This window comes from Neomonachus schauinslandi, chromosome 1, assembly GCF_002201575.2.
Source record: "Neomonachus schauinslandi chromosome 1, ASM220157v2, whole genome shotgun sequence".
Classification (NCBI taxonomy): Eukaryota; Metazoa; Chordata; class Mammalia; order Carnivora; family Phocidae; genus Neomonachus; species Neomonachus schauinslandi.
The window spans coordinates 195,780,227-195,796,664 of NC_058403.1; the positions used below are offsets into that span (position 1 = coordinate 195,780,227).

Here is a 16,438-nt window from a genome sequence, read left to right on the forward strand (position 1 = left end):
CCAGAGTCCCCACGTTCAGAGCAGCAACATCAAGGGCTGGCTCTTCACGGTGAAAAATAGTCTCCCTGCAGGCTTCTTGGAGCTGCTGGACTCCCTCGGTGCATTTAAACTACAACCTGCTCTCCTCCCTGGCCACGCGACAGTACGTGAGGAGAGCCTGGGCCACCAGGTCTAGGCTTCAAAGGGAATCACAGGCTTACTCCGGTTCCTAGTCTCTGTTTCTCCTCCAGTGAAGATCGGGTTCTGAAGGAGTGGCTGCTACGGGTCACGCCCCAGGTCACTCGGCGCTGGGCTGTCCCAGCACTGGGGAGGGGGGCCCTCCTGACACCTCTCTCCTCTCTGCACACAGGATGCAGCACTGGGCCCGGCGCCTGGAGCAAGAGATCGATGGCGTGATGCGGATCTTTGGGGGTGTCCAACAGCTCCGTGAGGTAAGCCCGGTGCTCTTTGCTTTCTGCTCAGGGACCCTCTTCTGAGTGGGAATGGGAGAAGGGCTTCAGAAATAAGGAGTGAGGTTGGCCACTGCTGGTCCCAATGGGGCAGGTGGGGAAATTACTAGAAAAACAGCCACTCCTCCAGGACTTGGCCTGCTCTTTCTGGTACTGAGCACTAGCCAGTGAGCTCTGATGTCAGCGTGTTGGGCTTTCAAGTTTTTCTTAAAAAAAGATTTTATTTATTTATTTATTTGAGAAAGAGAGAGAGAAGGCAAGTGGGGGGAGGAGCAGAAGGAGAGGGACAAGCAGACTCTGCATTGAGTGTGGAGCCCGACGCGGGGCTCAATCCCACGACGCCGAGATCATGGCCTGAGCCGAAATCAAGTGTCGGATGCCTCACTGACTGAGCCACTCGGGCGCCCCAGAATTTCAGGGTTTTACGTGGGTGAGGTCTGTGTCTGAGGTAGCCCCTGAGGCAGGGGGCCAGGCCCTGGAGGGTGCAGTGGGTGCGGTTGCGCACAGAGGTTGAGGAACCGTCCACACGATGAGTGGGGCGGCCAGGCCGACAACAGCGGAGCGCGGCGCTGGCCACTCAGGGCGCTGTAGCAGGAGACGGGTTGAAAGCCTGTGCTTGGCAAGTTGAGGGATCAGGGCAGGAGGGGTGATTGATTAGGCGCGAGCGACCACATTCATCCTCGGAGATTATGTTAATGTTTGAAATAGTGATGTGAAGAGCAGGCCATCCGTCACCCCCAGAAGGCTGCAAAATGTGTCGCTGTCAGGTCCCTGAGCCGTCACTCTTTATGTGGAAATGCAGAGGCTCGGAGAGCTGAGCTCTTGGAGTGCTTGGGTGGGACTTCCAGGGACCTGGGGGTACTTTGAGGAGCTCTTGCTGGAGGCTTGGGCCAGCACGCCCGACCAGAACCGAGCAGGGGAGTAACAGGGCTCTCCTGCCGATGGTTGTCCGGGAACAGCAGAGTAAACAGAGTTTCTGTAGGTGGTTAAGCCAAGAGGCCAGGTCTGGACCCTCTTCGTGACATCCTTCTTGTTCAGGGCTGGGATCAGCAGGTGAATGGGGAAGCTACCATGGGGTCTTAGCCTTGGTCCTTCCCCCCTGCTTAGCTTGGGGCAGGTACCCAGGAAACGGGGCTGGCAGTGAGTACGTCGCCACTGGCTGTGGATGGGGCTGTCCCTCCGGCACAGATGCAGCTGATCAGGGCTGGCTAACAAGGTGGCAGCGTGACGGGGAGCGGGAGTCCGGGTCTGGAGGTCTCAGCCCCCAGCTTGCTGGGTATCCTCCCCCTAGTGGCCCAGTCTCTCTGAACCTCCCTGCCCTAATTGCTGGGCTTGAATTGCAGTAACCCCCGTCCCACTCTTCCCATGAACTCTCAATGACTCAGCCGTACTTAGAGGCCAGCAGAGCTTTCCAGAGAAGGCTCTGTAGGAAAAGCTGTTCCAGAACAGAAGTCAGTTTATGCTCAGGAGTTGTACCCAGCACAGACTAGGTTCTAAGTGGGTGCTGCCAAGTGTAGCAGTGTAGGTTAATGAAGAAGTGATAGTACCTTGGAATGTGCATCGTGTGCCTTTCCAAGTCTTGTATTGGAACATAAGACGTACCATAAGTAGTTAACTACGCACCTCCGGTCAAGAATGTTCCGTGCTTTGAATTCCCAGCTTGAGGACATTGTTTATTTTATAGTCATGGGCAACTCAGACCCCGAAAGTTTGCCAGTAAGAAGATAATGCACCCATTTCATACATGACATTTGGTTCTGTCTGAACCATTGAGCTCCCTGGCTGGTGAGAACCAGAGATGGAAGCCCAGCTCAGCATCCCCACTGTGTGCTCCTGGGCGAGTCCCCGACCCTCTCTGATCCTCACTCTTGGTCTGTGGCGTGTCTGGGAGATCTGGCTGGAGGATGAGGTGATGAGAATAACAGTGGATGAGCTGACACAGATACACCCCCTTTTCTAGAAATTTGACTTTCCCTCACTGATTGGAGTTTTCACTCCGAGGACCTGTTGGCCCCTCCCTTTCTGATGGGAGGTGAGTGATTCCAGACACTTTCCTCGGTGAGCACATCTTCCCCTACCCCCACCCGGCCAGCCACAACCAGAGTCATGCAGCTGGCTGTGGCAGCCCTGGGGCTTGGACCAGGGCTCCTGACTCCTGTCCCCAGCCTGCTCCTCCTCTAGGGGCACCTCTTGGAAGGCTGGGCAGGATGAGCCTGGGGAAGTGGGGAGCTGGGCTGGAGCAGGGGCTGTGCTTGGTGCGGTGGTGGCCAGCCTGGCCACAGTCAGAGAAGTGCTGACCTGGCGTTCCCGGCTGGCTCCTCCTGGCATCCCTCTGCCTGCTGACGGCTGCCAGCTCCCCGGCGGCTCTCTGTCCTGCTCCAGTTTTTTCTCACCGGCTTCCTCAGCCTCTTACTTCCTGCTGACAGCTCTGGGGCTGCTTCTTGGCGCCTGGCACTCTGGTGAGGTGGGTGGCAGGAAAGCAAGTAAAGAATTCCAGAGGAAAAGGACAATCCCACAAGAGCGGGAGGGAGCCAACCTCCCCGCCCCCTACAAGCCACCCCAGACCTGACTAAGTCACCATGGCTCTCCTTCAGATGCATATGAGAGGGCCTGTGTGGCCAGCCCCTGCCCAGCAATGATGGGTTGGGAGGATGCTTACAGCAGAGCCCTGACCCAACTGCAGATGCTCCCGGGGATCCTGGCACCAGCTCCACCAAGCTGACAGCCTTAGGCCTCCCTGAGCTGATTCTGTGCTCCCCCCAAACACCCTGCAGTTGGGGTGTCCTGGCATCTGGGCCCCCTTGGCCTTCCTCCCCTGCATGGCTGCCCTCTGCCCCTACCCCGGTCCTGGAGGCCCCCCACTCCCAGAAGCTGGGCGCCCCAAGAGCTGGTAGTGGCAGGAGTCCAGAAACTGCAGACAGTGGCATATGGGAGCATTTTCCTTGCCTTGGCACTTTCCTCCTCCCGACCACAACCCCATGGAGGCATGGCTGCATGCAGACCAGAGCCCACTTACAGGTTAGGAACCACAGCACACCAAGGTGGGGTGTGGGGGCTGTCTGCAAAGACCCCATCACATTTCCTCATCTAAGCCCAGGGCCAGCACATAGTGGGTGCTCCGGCTGTGGCCTGGCCTTCACGTGCCATCCCCACCCCCATGCTTAGCCAGACAGTCCTGAGCCATGGCTCCCCCCAGGTACCCCAGTCCCCCCGCCAAGCCCTGGCCTATTTCTGATGTGAAGAGGCCACAGAAGTGTGGGTTCTACTGTAGTCTGCCCTCTCCAGAACCCCTGGAAGCTGATCCATGTCTCCCAAGCTCCTTCTCTGCCCTCCCCCATCATCACCATATTGTCCCCATCCTTGGTGGGGCGGGGGAAGAGCAGAGAGCATATGCTTGGGCTCTGAGCTCATTTACATAATGAGGCTGATCAGGATGAATAATTCATCAGGTGCCTGGGGGTGCATGGGGGAGGACGTGGAGATGGCCGTTTTCCCCACTCTGAAGCCCAGGTCACTCTGACAGGTACAGCCAGGAACCTACTCACTTCTGACTGGGTGTCCAGTGTAGAAGGGGAACAACTCCGGGGACCTTGTGGGAAAGCAAAGCAGGAGAGATTATAGTCAGACGTGAGGAAGAACCAGTGGCTCATCAGGTGTACCATCCTGAGATGCGTTCCTGACCTGGGTGAGACACCTTCCTTGGAGGGTCTCTGAAGAAGATCCTCTCTCTGGGGTGAGGGAAGGCTTCCTGGCCAAAGCTGGGCTGGGAATAGAGATCCAGGATGACCATGTCTGGGGTCCATAGGCATCTGTCTGGAAAGTGTCAAGCCAAGCCTGGGCCTATGGGAGCCTTTCTCAGTCCACATCAACCCCTCCTACCTCGCCTTCTCATTGGGGCAGAAATGGCTTAGAGCCCTGTCAGCATCCCTGGCTGCCTCAGTTCCATGATGGCCTTAGCCCAGCTGCATGCGGCTCGTTACTCCTGTGGTCCTAAATACAAACGGGAAAATCAAGGTCCTGAGCGACTGTCTCCACTAGCCAGTCCCATCCTGGAGCCCCGACAGGCCAGTCTTACGTGGTAGTGGGGTTGGGGAGAAGTACCAAAGCCAGAGGTGCAGGCCTGGGGCCTGCCTGGAGGAGCTACCCTGAGGCAGCCCCTCCCCTCAGTTGCTGAGCTGTGTCTACAGAGAACAGGACCCTAGGACTCGGAGATCCCTACCCCCAAATCTCCTCCTCCACTCCCCACTGCTGTGCTTCTCTGGACAGGCATGGTGATTCAGACCGATGGTATCCATGTGTCCTCACACTCTGGGTAGCCAGGATGGCATTTCTGAACCAGTGATGGTGGCACAGTCCCAGCCCATCTTGTCTGCCCCTGGCCATCCCGGTACCCCATCTACTTAGTGCTCCCTGGGAATGTGTAATTAATATTTGTGGAGTGCCACATCTGGAGCTGGCTCCTGGCAAGGACCAAAGTCTGGCCACGACAGGGCCCCTTCCTACATGCCTTTGAGACAGGCCTCCCACTGCCCCTCCAGCCCTCCCCCCTGGCTGGTACCACTAATTCCTGAAACTCATGCATACTCACACACTGGCTTAGGGGTGCCGGCCAAGACTGTGGTTGGCCCCCATCTGGGGTGGGTCCTCTCTGGGCATCTGGGCATTCAGGTGGGGTTAGCAGTGTCCAAGAGTGCCAGGGAAGCTCAGAACCCTAGAGGGGCTGGGGCAGAAGAGGAGGAAGGAAGCCGGGGTAGGGGGAGGTGCCAGGGAACAGAACAGCCCCTGGAGGGCCAGGAAAGGGGAATTCAAGCCGTTGTGACCCCCAGACCCCACAGTCGGTCCTTCTCTCAGAGCACTGTGGTTCACATGTACCCCGAGAGGGAGGCCTGCAGCTCCCTGGCCAGGCGGACCGCCCCCTGCCCACCTCGGAGACCAGCACAGCTGTCCCAGCTGATGTGCTCATAGTAAGATGAGGGGTGCTGAGGGAGCCCCAACCAGGCCCATCAAAGCCCCTCCCGAAGGTTCCTGGAAGCCTCAGAACCTTTGTCCTAGGGGCTCTGCTTTTGCTCCTCCCAAAGGCCCCACCCCTCCTCCAGCCACCTCCCAGTGAGGCCCAGCAGTGCCCTCCTTTCTCCTGGTGAAGATGATCAGGATGTGGGGTGCGTTGGGGTGGGGGGGGGGGTGCGGGTGTGAAATATGCCGCTGGGTAGGGATTGCTGCCGCTCGCCTCCCTAAAAACCCACATATATTATTCTTTAATGGAAAGTTAATTATCTTATTATTCTCTCCATATGGTCCTCTTGCTCGGCACCCAGCGGGTATGCATGGGGCTGAGGAGGGGCTCCTGGGAGGGCGTCTGAAAAGTGGTGAGGCCGCCACTTGAGCATAATTAGATACACAGAGGCAGATGCATGGAAGCCTGGCCGAAGCCTGCCTGGACCCCTTCTCTGTTCCCCCAGCCCAGCCTGCTCCCCACTTCTTTCTTTCCCAGGGCTGCCCTGGGGGTGGCCTCTTCTGCCCCTCCCCCACATGAGGTCTGGCAGTGCTCTCTCCTGAGCACTGTGTGGGGAGACAAGAGACTGGGAGACCCGGAGACTGAGTCCTGCTCAGCCCATCCCCCCCCCACACACTCTGTTGTTGCCAAAGGAGAAAATTCCATTTTTGAAGCTTTTCAAAAGCCATTTCATCAGTGGCAGGAGCTCCTGCCTGCGGGCCAGAGGACTGGCTTGGGTCTCCAACATCCCTTCCACACACCCTCCTACCAGAGAAGGAGTGCGGGGAGGTCGGTGTGGGGGGAGGGCTGCCCCGAGACACTTTGCCCAGGGGCCCTGGCTTATGTTGGTCATGCCTTCCATGGGCACTCGCTACTGGAGCCTCCCCTACCCCAAGGGCTCCTCCAGTACCTTGCCAGTAACTGTGCCCTTCTCAGCCCCTGACCCCTCCCAGGCCTCTAGTGAGGGTGTTAGGTCAGAACAGCCCCACAGCAGGTGGAGGATGCAGTGACAGGGAAGTCCCCAGAGGAGCACGAGTGGGTGGTTGCGTCCATGGCCAATTCAGAGCCCCTTGCTCTGGAGTCTTGCAGGGGGAGACTGGTGCAGGGAGCCCTGCCAGGAGGCTTCTGGAGTTCAGGCACAGCCTCAGTGCGGAGCTGCTCCCCAGGTGCCTGTGGAGGTTGTGGGTATGGAGGGGACAGGTCTGTGGGAGGGGCCTCTCTGGGTGGGATCAGCAGACCCATGGCTGGTGGTACCAGCATGGGAGAGGGACCACCGCAGGGCCATGGCCAAGGTCAGTTCCAGAGGATAGGGACTGGCTCAGAGCAGGAGAAAAGAGTTGTGCATTCCTAAGGTGAGACCTGCCTTGAGGTCCCAGACTGGTAAGTGGCAGAACTAGAACTTGAACCTGGAACCTCTGCCATGCACAGCAACGCCACAGTGGGTGGTGGTGGAAAGAGTGGAGTGGGCAGGATGACCTTCCCACGCTCGGGGACCTGGGGCGTGTTGTCCTGCCTCTCTAAGTCTTGCTTCCCCCATCCGTGACATGGGGATCTGAGCACCTCTGTCTTCATGGGACATGAGAGGATCTCAAGGAACCAAGGGCAAGGAAAGGCTATGGACAGAGCCCTATAAATGTGGGGGTGCCGTTGTGCTCCCCCCCCACCCCCGCTGTCAATTGCTTGCCCTTCCAGGAGTTGGTCACAGTTTGAGGAAATTCAGATGCCCATGGTGTCCCCTTTGCTTGTCTCAGCCCAGGAATTTGGAGATCCGTTTTCTTGTCCCTCCTGTCTGAGTCTGTTCCAGCTGCTATAACAGAATACCATAGGCTGGGTGCCTTATAATCAACAGATTTTCTTTCTAATGGCTCTGGAGGCTGGGAAGTCCAACATCAAGGTGTCAACAGATCTGGTGTCTGGCGAAGGCCCACTTCATGGTTCATAGATAGCTGTCTTCTTGCTTTCCTCACATGGTGGAAGGGGGAAGGATCTCTCTGGGGTCCTTAATGAGAACACGGATCCCCTTCGGAAGGGGCTCTGCCCTAATGACCTGATTACTTCCCATAGAGCCCACCTCCAAATACCGTCATGTTGGGATTAGGTTTCAACATATGAATTTTGGGGCAACACAGATATTCAGTCTCTAGCACTGGCCGACCATGGCATCTTTTGGGAACCTTACAGGGAGAGGCAGGGCTTGAAGAAATGGGGCCCATGGACCAGGGAAGGACGGGTGGCTTCTTGAGCCAGAGACCCAGGGAGCCAGCTGCAGAGGCACCCCTAGGGAGGAGGTGGGCAGTGGTGAAGGAAAGGGACCCTATACTCCAGAAGAGGCCTGTGAGTCTGTTTCTCAAATCAGTCAGCCAGCTGGCAGCTTGTCTCCAGGCCTGGTGGGTTGGGCATGGGGCTTGACTGGCAGTAGAGTGGAAGTGGTGGGACACCGCCGATCTGTGGGCTGGCCCCAGGTATTGGCCCTGGGGAGAGGTTAGTGGATCTGAAAGTAGTGTGGCCGAGGCCAAGGCTGAGGATCACAGGTTCTTGAAGGTGGCAAGTCCAGGGATCTCTGGAAGGTTCTGTGACTGGGGTCCCTCCATTTATTTTTTTTTTATTTTTGTTTTTTAAGTTTATCTGTTTAAGTAATCTCTACACCCAACATGGGTCTCGAATCTACAACCCCAAGATCAAGAGTCGCAGGCTCCTCCAACCGAGCCAGCCAGGTGTGGGGTCCCTCAGTTTAAAGAAGAGACAATCTCAGAGGCGGGGTCATGCCTCACCAGGCAGACAGAGGGCGTCTCTCTGGAAGTTTGGGTTGAGAACCCATGGCTTTGCTGTACACTCCTTCCCTAAAGTGGATGCCCCTCAATCCTTCCATTTTGGGAGCCTAAGACATCTGTCTGTCAAGCTTTCCTAAGGCAAGACACCCCCACTCCTCCCCCCACACATAGCAGGACTATTCTGATGGAACACCCTGGCTCTCCCCTGGGGTCCCCAGAGAGGCTGGCCTGGTAGCAGGACAGTGGGGGGGTCAGCTCCAATGGGGGCCCAGTATTTGCAGATTATTGAGAAGAGGCCAGGGTCTGCTCCCCTCCCTGCTGGCCTCTGCATCCGTCTCTGGAGAGCAGTGGGGCCGCATGTCCAGAGCCAGGGGCCGGTCTGGATGATCAAGGGTGGGAGATGGGGGATGGGGGTAGAGGGTGGAATGGGTTTCCATGCTGGGCCTCCGGGTATGGCCAACCCGATCTGCATTCCTCCCTGCTCCTCCACCCCCATCCATTGCTGGATCGGTGGCAGCCATGGGGACACTTGCCTGAAATTTGTGGAGCCCCAAGCATTTGGCAGAGGCAGAGAAGTAATTGGTTCTGACAAAGCACAGCCAGCCCCAGGGGCAACATGAGCACCATTTACCACGACCAGGCAGGAGACAGAGGCTCAGCCTGGCCTGCCTCCACCTTCTCTGAGCATGGCTCTCCTCTCCTTGTGAGCAAAGATCTAGAGTTTGGAGAAGGTTGCAGAGCCCCAAACCTCCTGTCTTTCACATACTTCTTTCCCAGCCCTGGGACCTGGTGGCTCTGCAGGGCAGCTGGCTGGCTACTTGCGTGTGTGTGTGTGTGTGTGTGTGTGTGTGTGTGTGTGTGTTGGGGGGGATCCTGGATAGACTCCTCAGCCCACTCCTTGTCCATCCTTGGGTTCTCGGGAAACCCCAAGGCTCAAGCATCCTGGCCTGAGGGTGTGGGGTTGGGGGCTGGGCCCCATCTGAGAGGTCATACAGTCCGGGTGGAGAAGCAGGCTGCACACACACGGAGGGCACATATACATGCACACCTGTGGCATGCAGACTTGCATATATGTGCCCCTGAGGCTGGCCAGGGGTAGGTGCTTAGCTAGTAACTGTTCAGTGGATAGATAGGCAAAGTGGCAGGCATCGAGGACTGAGAAGGGGGAGACCAGGTCTCTGACTGTCCCACAGGACCATGGGAACCCCCCGGCCCCGCATGGGGAAACAGATCCAGTGCATCAAGGTGGAGCTTCAGTGCCAGATGCCCTGGGAGCAGTAGGCTTGCATGGGATCTGCCAGGCTTGGCCCCACATCCAGGGTCCCCGATTGCTCTTTGTGAGGAAATGGAGAGTGTGGGGGCCTTGAAGAAGGGCCCAAGAGAAGAGCCTGCTGCAAGGTGTGTTGCCACCCAGATGTCAGGCTGGGGCGGGGGAGGCTGGGCTGTTCCCAGAGGACTTGAAGGCCTGGCCAAGGTATGTGGCCTGCGCTGGGGGAACGGAGAGCCTTTGGGCCTCCCAGCCATCCCTGTGCCCTCCCTGTCCCCACTAGACATCCCAGCTTCTCTCCCTAGTCCACTTGCCATTCTCCTCACTCACCCCATCCCCTCCAGGCCTCACCCCAGTTTTAAACCCAGCCCACAGCTCCCTCCACCAGGAAGCCCTCCAGGGTTTACCCTGAGGCCAGTAGTATCCAGCGCTCCCCACTCCCTTCTGCTTTTGCACCCTTTGGGTACGCACAGAAGGCAGGAGCTGCCAGGAGCCTTGGGTGGACATCATATGGGGTAGGGAGATCATGACCAGAAGTCAGGGTCATGCCCAGGCCTCCCCGGAGTCCACCTGAACATGCGCAGTCAGACCTAGAAGGCAAGCAGGCCACCCCCACCCCGTGATTATTGGTCCCCTGGCTCACTGGGAGACACCTCTCTGACCTGCGGAAGCTCGTGTAAATAGAGTACGGCTGACCACCCGTGGGAGAGAGAGGACAGGAGCGTGATGCTGAGTGTGGGAAGGGGACTGTGTGTGCGCCTGGGAGAGAACCTGCAAATCTGCATGTGTGCTCCTTGTGGGGGCGCAACAATGCGTATGCATGTGCTCGGGAGAGCATGGGGGGTTCGTGGGGGGTGTGGCCAGGCAAGTGTGTACACGCACGTGCGCGTATGTGGCTGAGCTCTGCGTGGGGGTGTGAGCGGGCATACTCAGAGAGCAGGGTGGGATGGCGAGGAGGCAGATGCCAGGAGCTCTGTGTCACCCAAGCAGGCGAGAACTGCTTAACTGGTTAATTAGTGAAGCTGAGAAATCTCAGTTGTGGGTGAGGAGCTCACATTCACGCACACACGCCATGTTCCCGTGCTTGGTAAACATCCCCCCGAGTGACTCTGCCGCCACTGCAGGGGGACAAGGTGCCAGTCGGCTGTGGATCTGTGTCCTCGCCCCCCGTGTGTCTGCATCCCGGGATGGCCCCTCTCTGGAGAGCACAGGCCTTGGGCAGGCTGTCCTCGTGGTCCTCAGTCCAGTGCTCGGAAAGGCTGGGTGGTGCGGCCGCGGAGACATTGTTCCCATTTGACAGGTGAGGGAGCTGTGGCACTGAAGGGGCGTGCACAGGAGCCTCCTTTTCAGGTCTTGGGCATCGTGGGGAGGGAGAGGCGGCGAACCGTTTGGGTGCCTGTGGGCTTAGAGCAGAGTTAGAGCTTTCTGCGGCCCAGGATAGACCTCTCCCGCTTCAAACCGCCAGGTGCTTTGTCACCAGCCAGCTTCCTGCATACGCCCTGCAGTCAGGCCCGGGGCCTGATCCCCCCCCCCCCAGCCTCCCATGCACCGCAGCCCCCGCACCGCCGCCCCCGCCCACCGTGTCTCCCCGTGTGTGTGTGTGTGTGTGTGTGTGTGTGTCTGTCTGTCTGTCTGTCTGTCTGTCTGTCTGCCTGTCTGTCTGTGATGGTGGCTGCCCCCGTTCTGAATCCTCCATCCGAGTGCAGCTCTGAGGCGCTAATGGGGTTGGTCGGGCTTGGCTTTGAGGCCCAGAGCATCCTGGATGCCAGCTCCCCACTTTCCCACTGCCCCACAGACCCCGGGCCCTGCTGCTGCCTGTCGCCTTTTCGCAGGGAGACCTGGAAGCTGGGTCAAGTGGCAGCCACTTGCCTCTTGATCAGGTGCTGACGGAGGAGCTTTCATTATGCTCCATCTACAGGCACAGAATAAATTGGTGTGCAGTGAATGTATTCTTTTTAAAGAGGGACGTTCACACTGGGGAAAACTTTTAAAAAGAACATTTATATAAAAAGCAATTACCATGCCAGTAATTTTTATGTATTCTCCCCCTTCCATCGCTGCCTTTGTGTTTGAACGTGACTGCCTCCTGGGCAGCTGCAGCCTAGCTCCCCGGCCTCCGGCTACAGCTTCCCGCCTGCTGGAGTGCCTCCTCCTCCGGGAAGGCTCCGGATGCAGGGCCCCGGGCCCAGCAGGGGTGCAGGCTCCAGAGCACGGCTGGGTGGATTTATGTTCAAAACTTGGGTGCTTTGGAAATTTCCTCCTGCGTGCATCTCTGTCCCAAGGTTGCTCCAATTCCAGGGCCCCTCTTGGCAGCACTGAGCACTTAGAGGCACCTGCTTCCCAACAGCGCTGAGGCCCGTCTGTGACGGGGGAGGCAGTGGTGTGGGAACAGGTATTTTCTCTCCCGAGGAGCCACTAACGGGCACCCTGCTCCCCCAGCCATTATTGCTCTCACACTTGATGCATTATGTAAATTGTCTCTGTTGCTAAGTGGTGGAGGAGCTGCTCAGGGGGAACGGAGGTCTGGAGACTTCTGGCGGGGGCGGGGGGCGGGGGGAGGCAGGAGACTGGCCCTGAAAACTCACTGCGTCTGGCAGCCCCCCAGCTCAGACTAGGACCTCCAGGCCTTGCACACTGTCACCCCATCTTTGTGAGGGTGCTGGCTGCACCCCCCAGCAGATTGGGGCTCCCGGGAGGCCGGGGAGATCTCTCATTAGACAGGGCCATCAGATTCAGCCTTTGCCTCTCACCTCAAACTGGCTCCCAGGGTAGGGCACGTGCCCCTCTGCTCCCAAGGAGGCATGCCTCTGCCACACGCACGAGCCTCACCCACAGCATATATGCCCCCAGGGCCTCCTGAGAAACCCTTGGCAGAGCTGGAAAAGGTCGTGTCCGTCCGTGGGGCTGGGTAACCCACCACCGGCCTCCTGGGGTCCTTGGGGCTCCTTTTGCAGTGAGGCACAATGAGACACTTAAGGGACATGAAGGTTCCTGGGTGGAACAAGGCCTGGATGATGGAGGGGGCTCTCCCATGGTACTCGCCTGGCTTTCAGTCTTCCCTTTCGAGACACAGATCAGGAGGTCTGGGTCCAATGTCTCGTTCTCCGTTCTCCAAGGGCTCCTGATTTCCTCCAGCTGAGCCCAACTCTCATCTGAGCTTGTACTTTGTATACAGCTCCTCCGTGCGGGTCTCACACCTGCCCTCCCTCCCTCCCTGGGATTGGGGGGCCCCTTGGGATGGATGTTTGTCCAGTGCAAGGAGGCCAGTGGGTTGAGGAGTTGCAGGTTTTCGCATTTGCAGGAAAATTTTGTGATGAGTTGGGGATCCCGGGGAGGGGGTGAAAATTTGTACAGACGTGTGTAGCTCACCCAGCCCCACTTCTCAGGCAGTCCCTTCCCTCCACAGCCCTCCCCAAGCATGGCTGCCTGTGAGTCTGGATGACTCACCCCGGCACCTGCCGCTTTAAACAGAGGTCGGGGCGAAGGTAGTGAGTGTACCATGCTGCACAGACGTTGTGCAAGACATATAGCTTCTTCCCCACCGGCATTGTCCCCCACTGTGGACTGTTGTCCCTCAACTTGCTTTCTGATACCCCCAGCTTTGAGGAAATGTAGACGTGGGAATGAGGGGTCACCCACACCGAAGTCACCAATACTAAACGGGTGTTTTGGCCTAAGGAACCAGGTCTATGTACTCAGCTGATCTGGGAATTGAAACCTCAGACTGTCCTCATTTGCTGGAAGAATAAACAGAGGTGGTGGTGATGTCAACAGAGCATCATATCAGCTCTGCCCTTTGGGGGCCCCTGACTCCTCTGCCTATATTATCCTTTCTCCTTTCTACCTTCTCCCACATTTCCCTCCTTTCTCCCTTTCTTAATATTATTTTCTTTTTCTTACCCTTCTAGATGGATTTTTACTTTTTTTTAAAGATTTTATTTGGGGCGCCTGGGGGCTTAGTCATTAAGTGTCTGCCTTCGGCTCAGGTCATGATCCCAGGGTCCTGGGATCGAGCCCCCCATCAGGCTCCCTGCTCAGCGGGAGGCCTGCTTCTCCCTCTCCCTCTCTGCCTGCTTGTGTTCCCTCTCTCGCTGTGTCTCTCTCTGTTAAATAAATAAAAGCTTTAAACAAAAAAAAATAAATTAAATAAAGATTTTACTTACTTGAGAGAGAGCGAGAGAGATCACAGAGGGAGAAGCAGAGGGAGAAGCAGGCTCCCCGCTGAGCAGGGAGCCCGATGCGGGGCTCGATCCCAGGACCCTGGGATCATGACCTGAGCCAAAGGCAGGTGCTTAACCGACTGAGCCACCCAGGCGCCCCTCAAGATGGATTTTTAAAATCAGCATCTTATGTGCACACGTTGTGCAATGTGCCGTAGTTTTACCAGGCGTGTGTGTTGGGTGCAGCAGCCCCTCCTCTCCACTTCCAACTCCCCGGAGGCTGTCACTTTCTAATCTCAGAGCTCCATATCTCTAAATGACATACTTATGTCCCTACTTCATGATTGTTCCATTTCAGGCATTATCCATGGACATGAGCTGGGGGATAGGAGCACTTAGCACTCCCTGTCTGCCCATGCACAGCCCCATCCCTCACCCTCCCATCCCCATCACAGGGTCCTTCAGGTGGGTCAGGACTCGGGGTTGACATTGTCCTCACTTGGGCAAATGCTCTTCAGAACTGTAACTCAGAGTACACACTTTGGGGTGCAATTTTTACATTTTTTTCTGCAGGTTAACAACTGTCTGGTGTCTGCTTCATTTTCTGTGAAACTTTGCTAACACTGCTCCAAAGTCCCTGCCCTTCTCTCTGACCTCCTGTCATGCATGCAGATGTATCTGGGGTTCTGTCCAATAAACCGCCCAGGGAAGTCTTACCTGAAGCCCCCCTACTTGCTCCTGTGAACAGCGCCCGCTCCCCCAGCCGGCTGCTCAGACTGTGCCTGGGATTTCCCTCACCAGTCATCTGGGTTGGAATCCCTGATTCCTGGACCCCTTGATTTCCGATTTGCTCCCTCATTTGGGTAGAGAAGATTTTCAGTTGGCTTCTTGAGGAACGGTACATGGGAGCTAGACTTTTGAGACTTCCATGTCTCAGAAAGCTTGCCCTCTCCCCCACAGTTGGCAGAGGTTGATGTTGGGCGTGCAAGTTCAGGGTGGAAACCATTTTCCTCAGCGTTCCTAAGGCAGTGCTCCATATCTTCCAGCTTCTTGAGTTGCTCTGGAGAGATCCAGAGTTCATGTGGATTCCCAATCCATTGTACATGACCTGATTTTTATCTCTAGAAACTTTCTCCGTATGCCCAGTGTTCAGAAATTCCACATTGCTATACCTTAGTGGGATTTATTTTCACTCCTCACCACTCAGTAGACACTTCAAGCTGGATACTTGCATCCTTCAGTTCTGGAAAGTTTTCTTGAATGATTTCTTTGATTGTTTCCTCCCTAATATTTTCTCTGCTTTCTAGAACCTTTAACTCAGACCTTTTTCTTTTTTTCTCTTTTTTCTCTGATTTTCCATTTTTGTGTTTATTTGTTTTTTAATCAAAGGAGATTTCTTTTTTTTTTTTAAAGATTTTATTTATTTATCTGACAGATAGAGAGACAGCGAGAGAGGGAACACAAGCGGGGGGAGTGGGAGAGGGAGAAGCAGGCTTCCCGCTGAGCAGGGAGCCCAATGCAGGGCTCGATCCCAGGACCCTGGGATCATGACCTGAGCTGAAGGCAGACGCTTAACAACTGAGCCACCCAAGGTGCCCCTCAAAGGAGATTTCTTAATTTTATCTCCCAACCTCTCTATCAAGTTTTTTTTTTTAAGATTTTATTTATTTGAGAGAGAGAGCACAAAAGGAGAGTGAGAGGGAGAAGCAGACTCCCTGCTGAGCAGAGAGCCCAATGTGGGACTCCCAGGACCCTGAGATCATGACTTGAGCCAAAGGCAGATGCTCAACCCACTGAGCCACCCAGGCTCCCACCTTTCTATCAAGTTATACATTTTGTTACCATGTTTTTGATTTCTAGGATCTCTTTTTAGTCCTTTTAAAGAATAACATCTAGGGCGCCTGGGTGGCTCAGTCGGTTAAGCGACTGCCTTCGGCTCAGGTCATGATCTTGGAGTCCCGGGATCGAGTCCCGCATTGGGCTCCCTGCTCAGTGGAGAGTCTGCTTCTCCCTTTGACCCTCCTCCCTCTCATGCTCTCTGTCTCTCATTCTCTCTCTTGCAAATAAATAAAATCTTAAAAAAAATAAAGAATAACATCTAACTCTTGTTTCATTGTTACCACAATGTCTGTTAGCTCTCTGAGGATGATCGTATTATAGCTTAAAAAAAAAAAAAAAAACTCCTTTAGGGGCCTCTGGCTGGCTCAGTCTGTAGAGCATGTGACTCCTGATCTAGGGGCCATGAGTTCAAGCCCCATATTGGGCACAGAGCCTACTTAAGTGCACACACACACACACAGAAACTCCTTTATTTTGAGATAATTTTAGACTTACGGAGAAGTTGACAAAATAGCACAGAAATTCCCTAACGCTTCACCCAGTTTCCTCTAACATTATCATCTTGCATAACCATAGTACAAGTACCAAAGCTAAGGAGGAATTGACGTTGGTACATTACTGCTAACCAAAGGGAAGACTGTATTTGGCTTTCACCAGGTTTTGCACTAATGTCCTTTTTCTTTTTTTAAAGATTTTTTATTTATTTATCTGAGAGAGAGAATGGGAGACAGAGAGCATGAGAGGGAGGAGGGTCAGAGGGAGAAGCAGACTCCCCACCGAGCGGGGAGTCCGACGCGGGACTCGATCCCGGGACTCCAGGATCATGACCTGAGCCGAAGGCAGTCGCTTAACCAACTGAGCCACTCAGGCGCCCACTAATGTCCTTTTTCTGTACCAGGATCCCATACTGCATTTCGTTGTCATATCTCCTTAGGCTCCTCCAATCCGTGACAGTTTTG

General features: G+C 55.8%; 1 protein-coding gene across 3 annotated transcripts in view; it reads left to right on the forward strand.

Moving 5' to 3' along the window:
• The first annotated feature begins 350 nt into the window (after positions 1–350).
• CACNA2D2 (calcium voltage-gated channel auxiliary subunit alpha2delta 2) overlaps positions 351–16,438 on the forward strand; it is a 114,741-nt gene continuing 98,653 nt past the window's right edge. For all 3 annotated transcript variants that reach the window (XM_021686992.1, XM_021686993.1, XM_021686994.1), the window contains exon 1: positions 351–431. In XM_021686992.1, coding sequence (XP_021542667.1) covers positions 351–431 — 81 coding nt within the window. The remainder of the gene's footprint in view (positions 432–16,438) is intronic.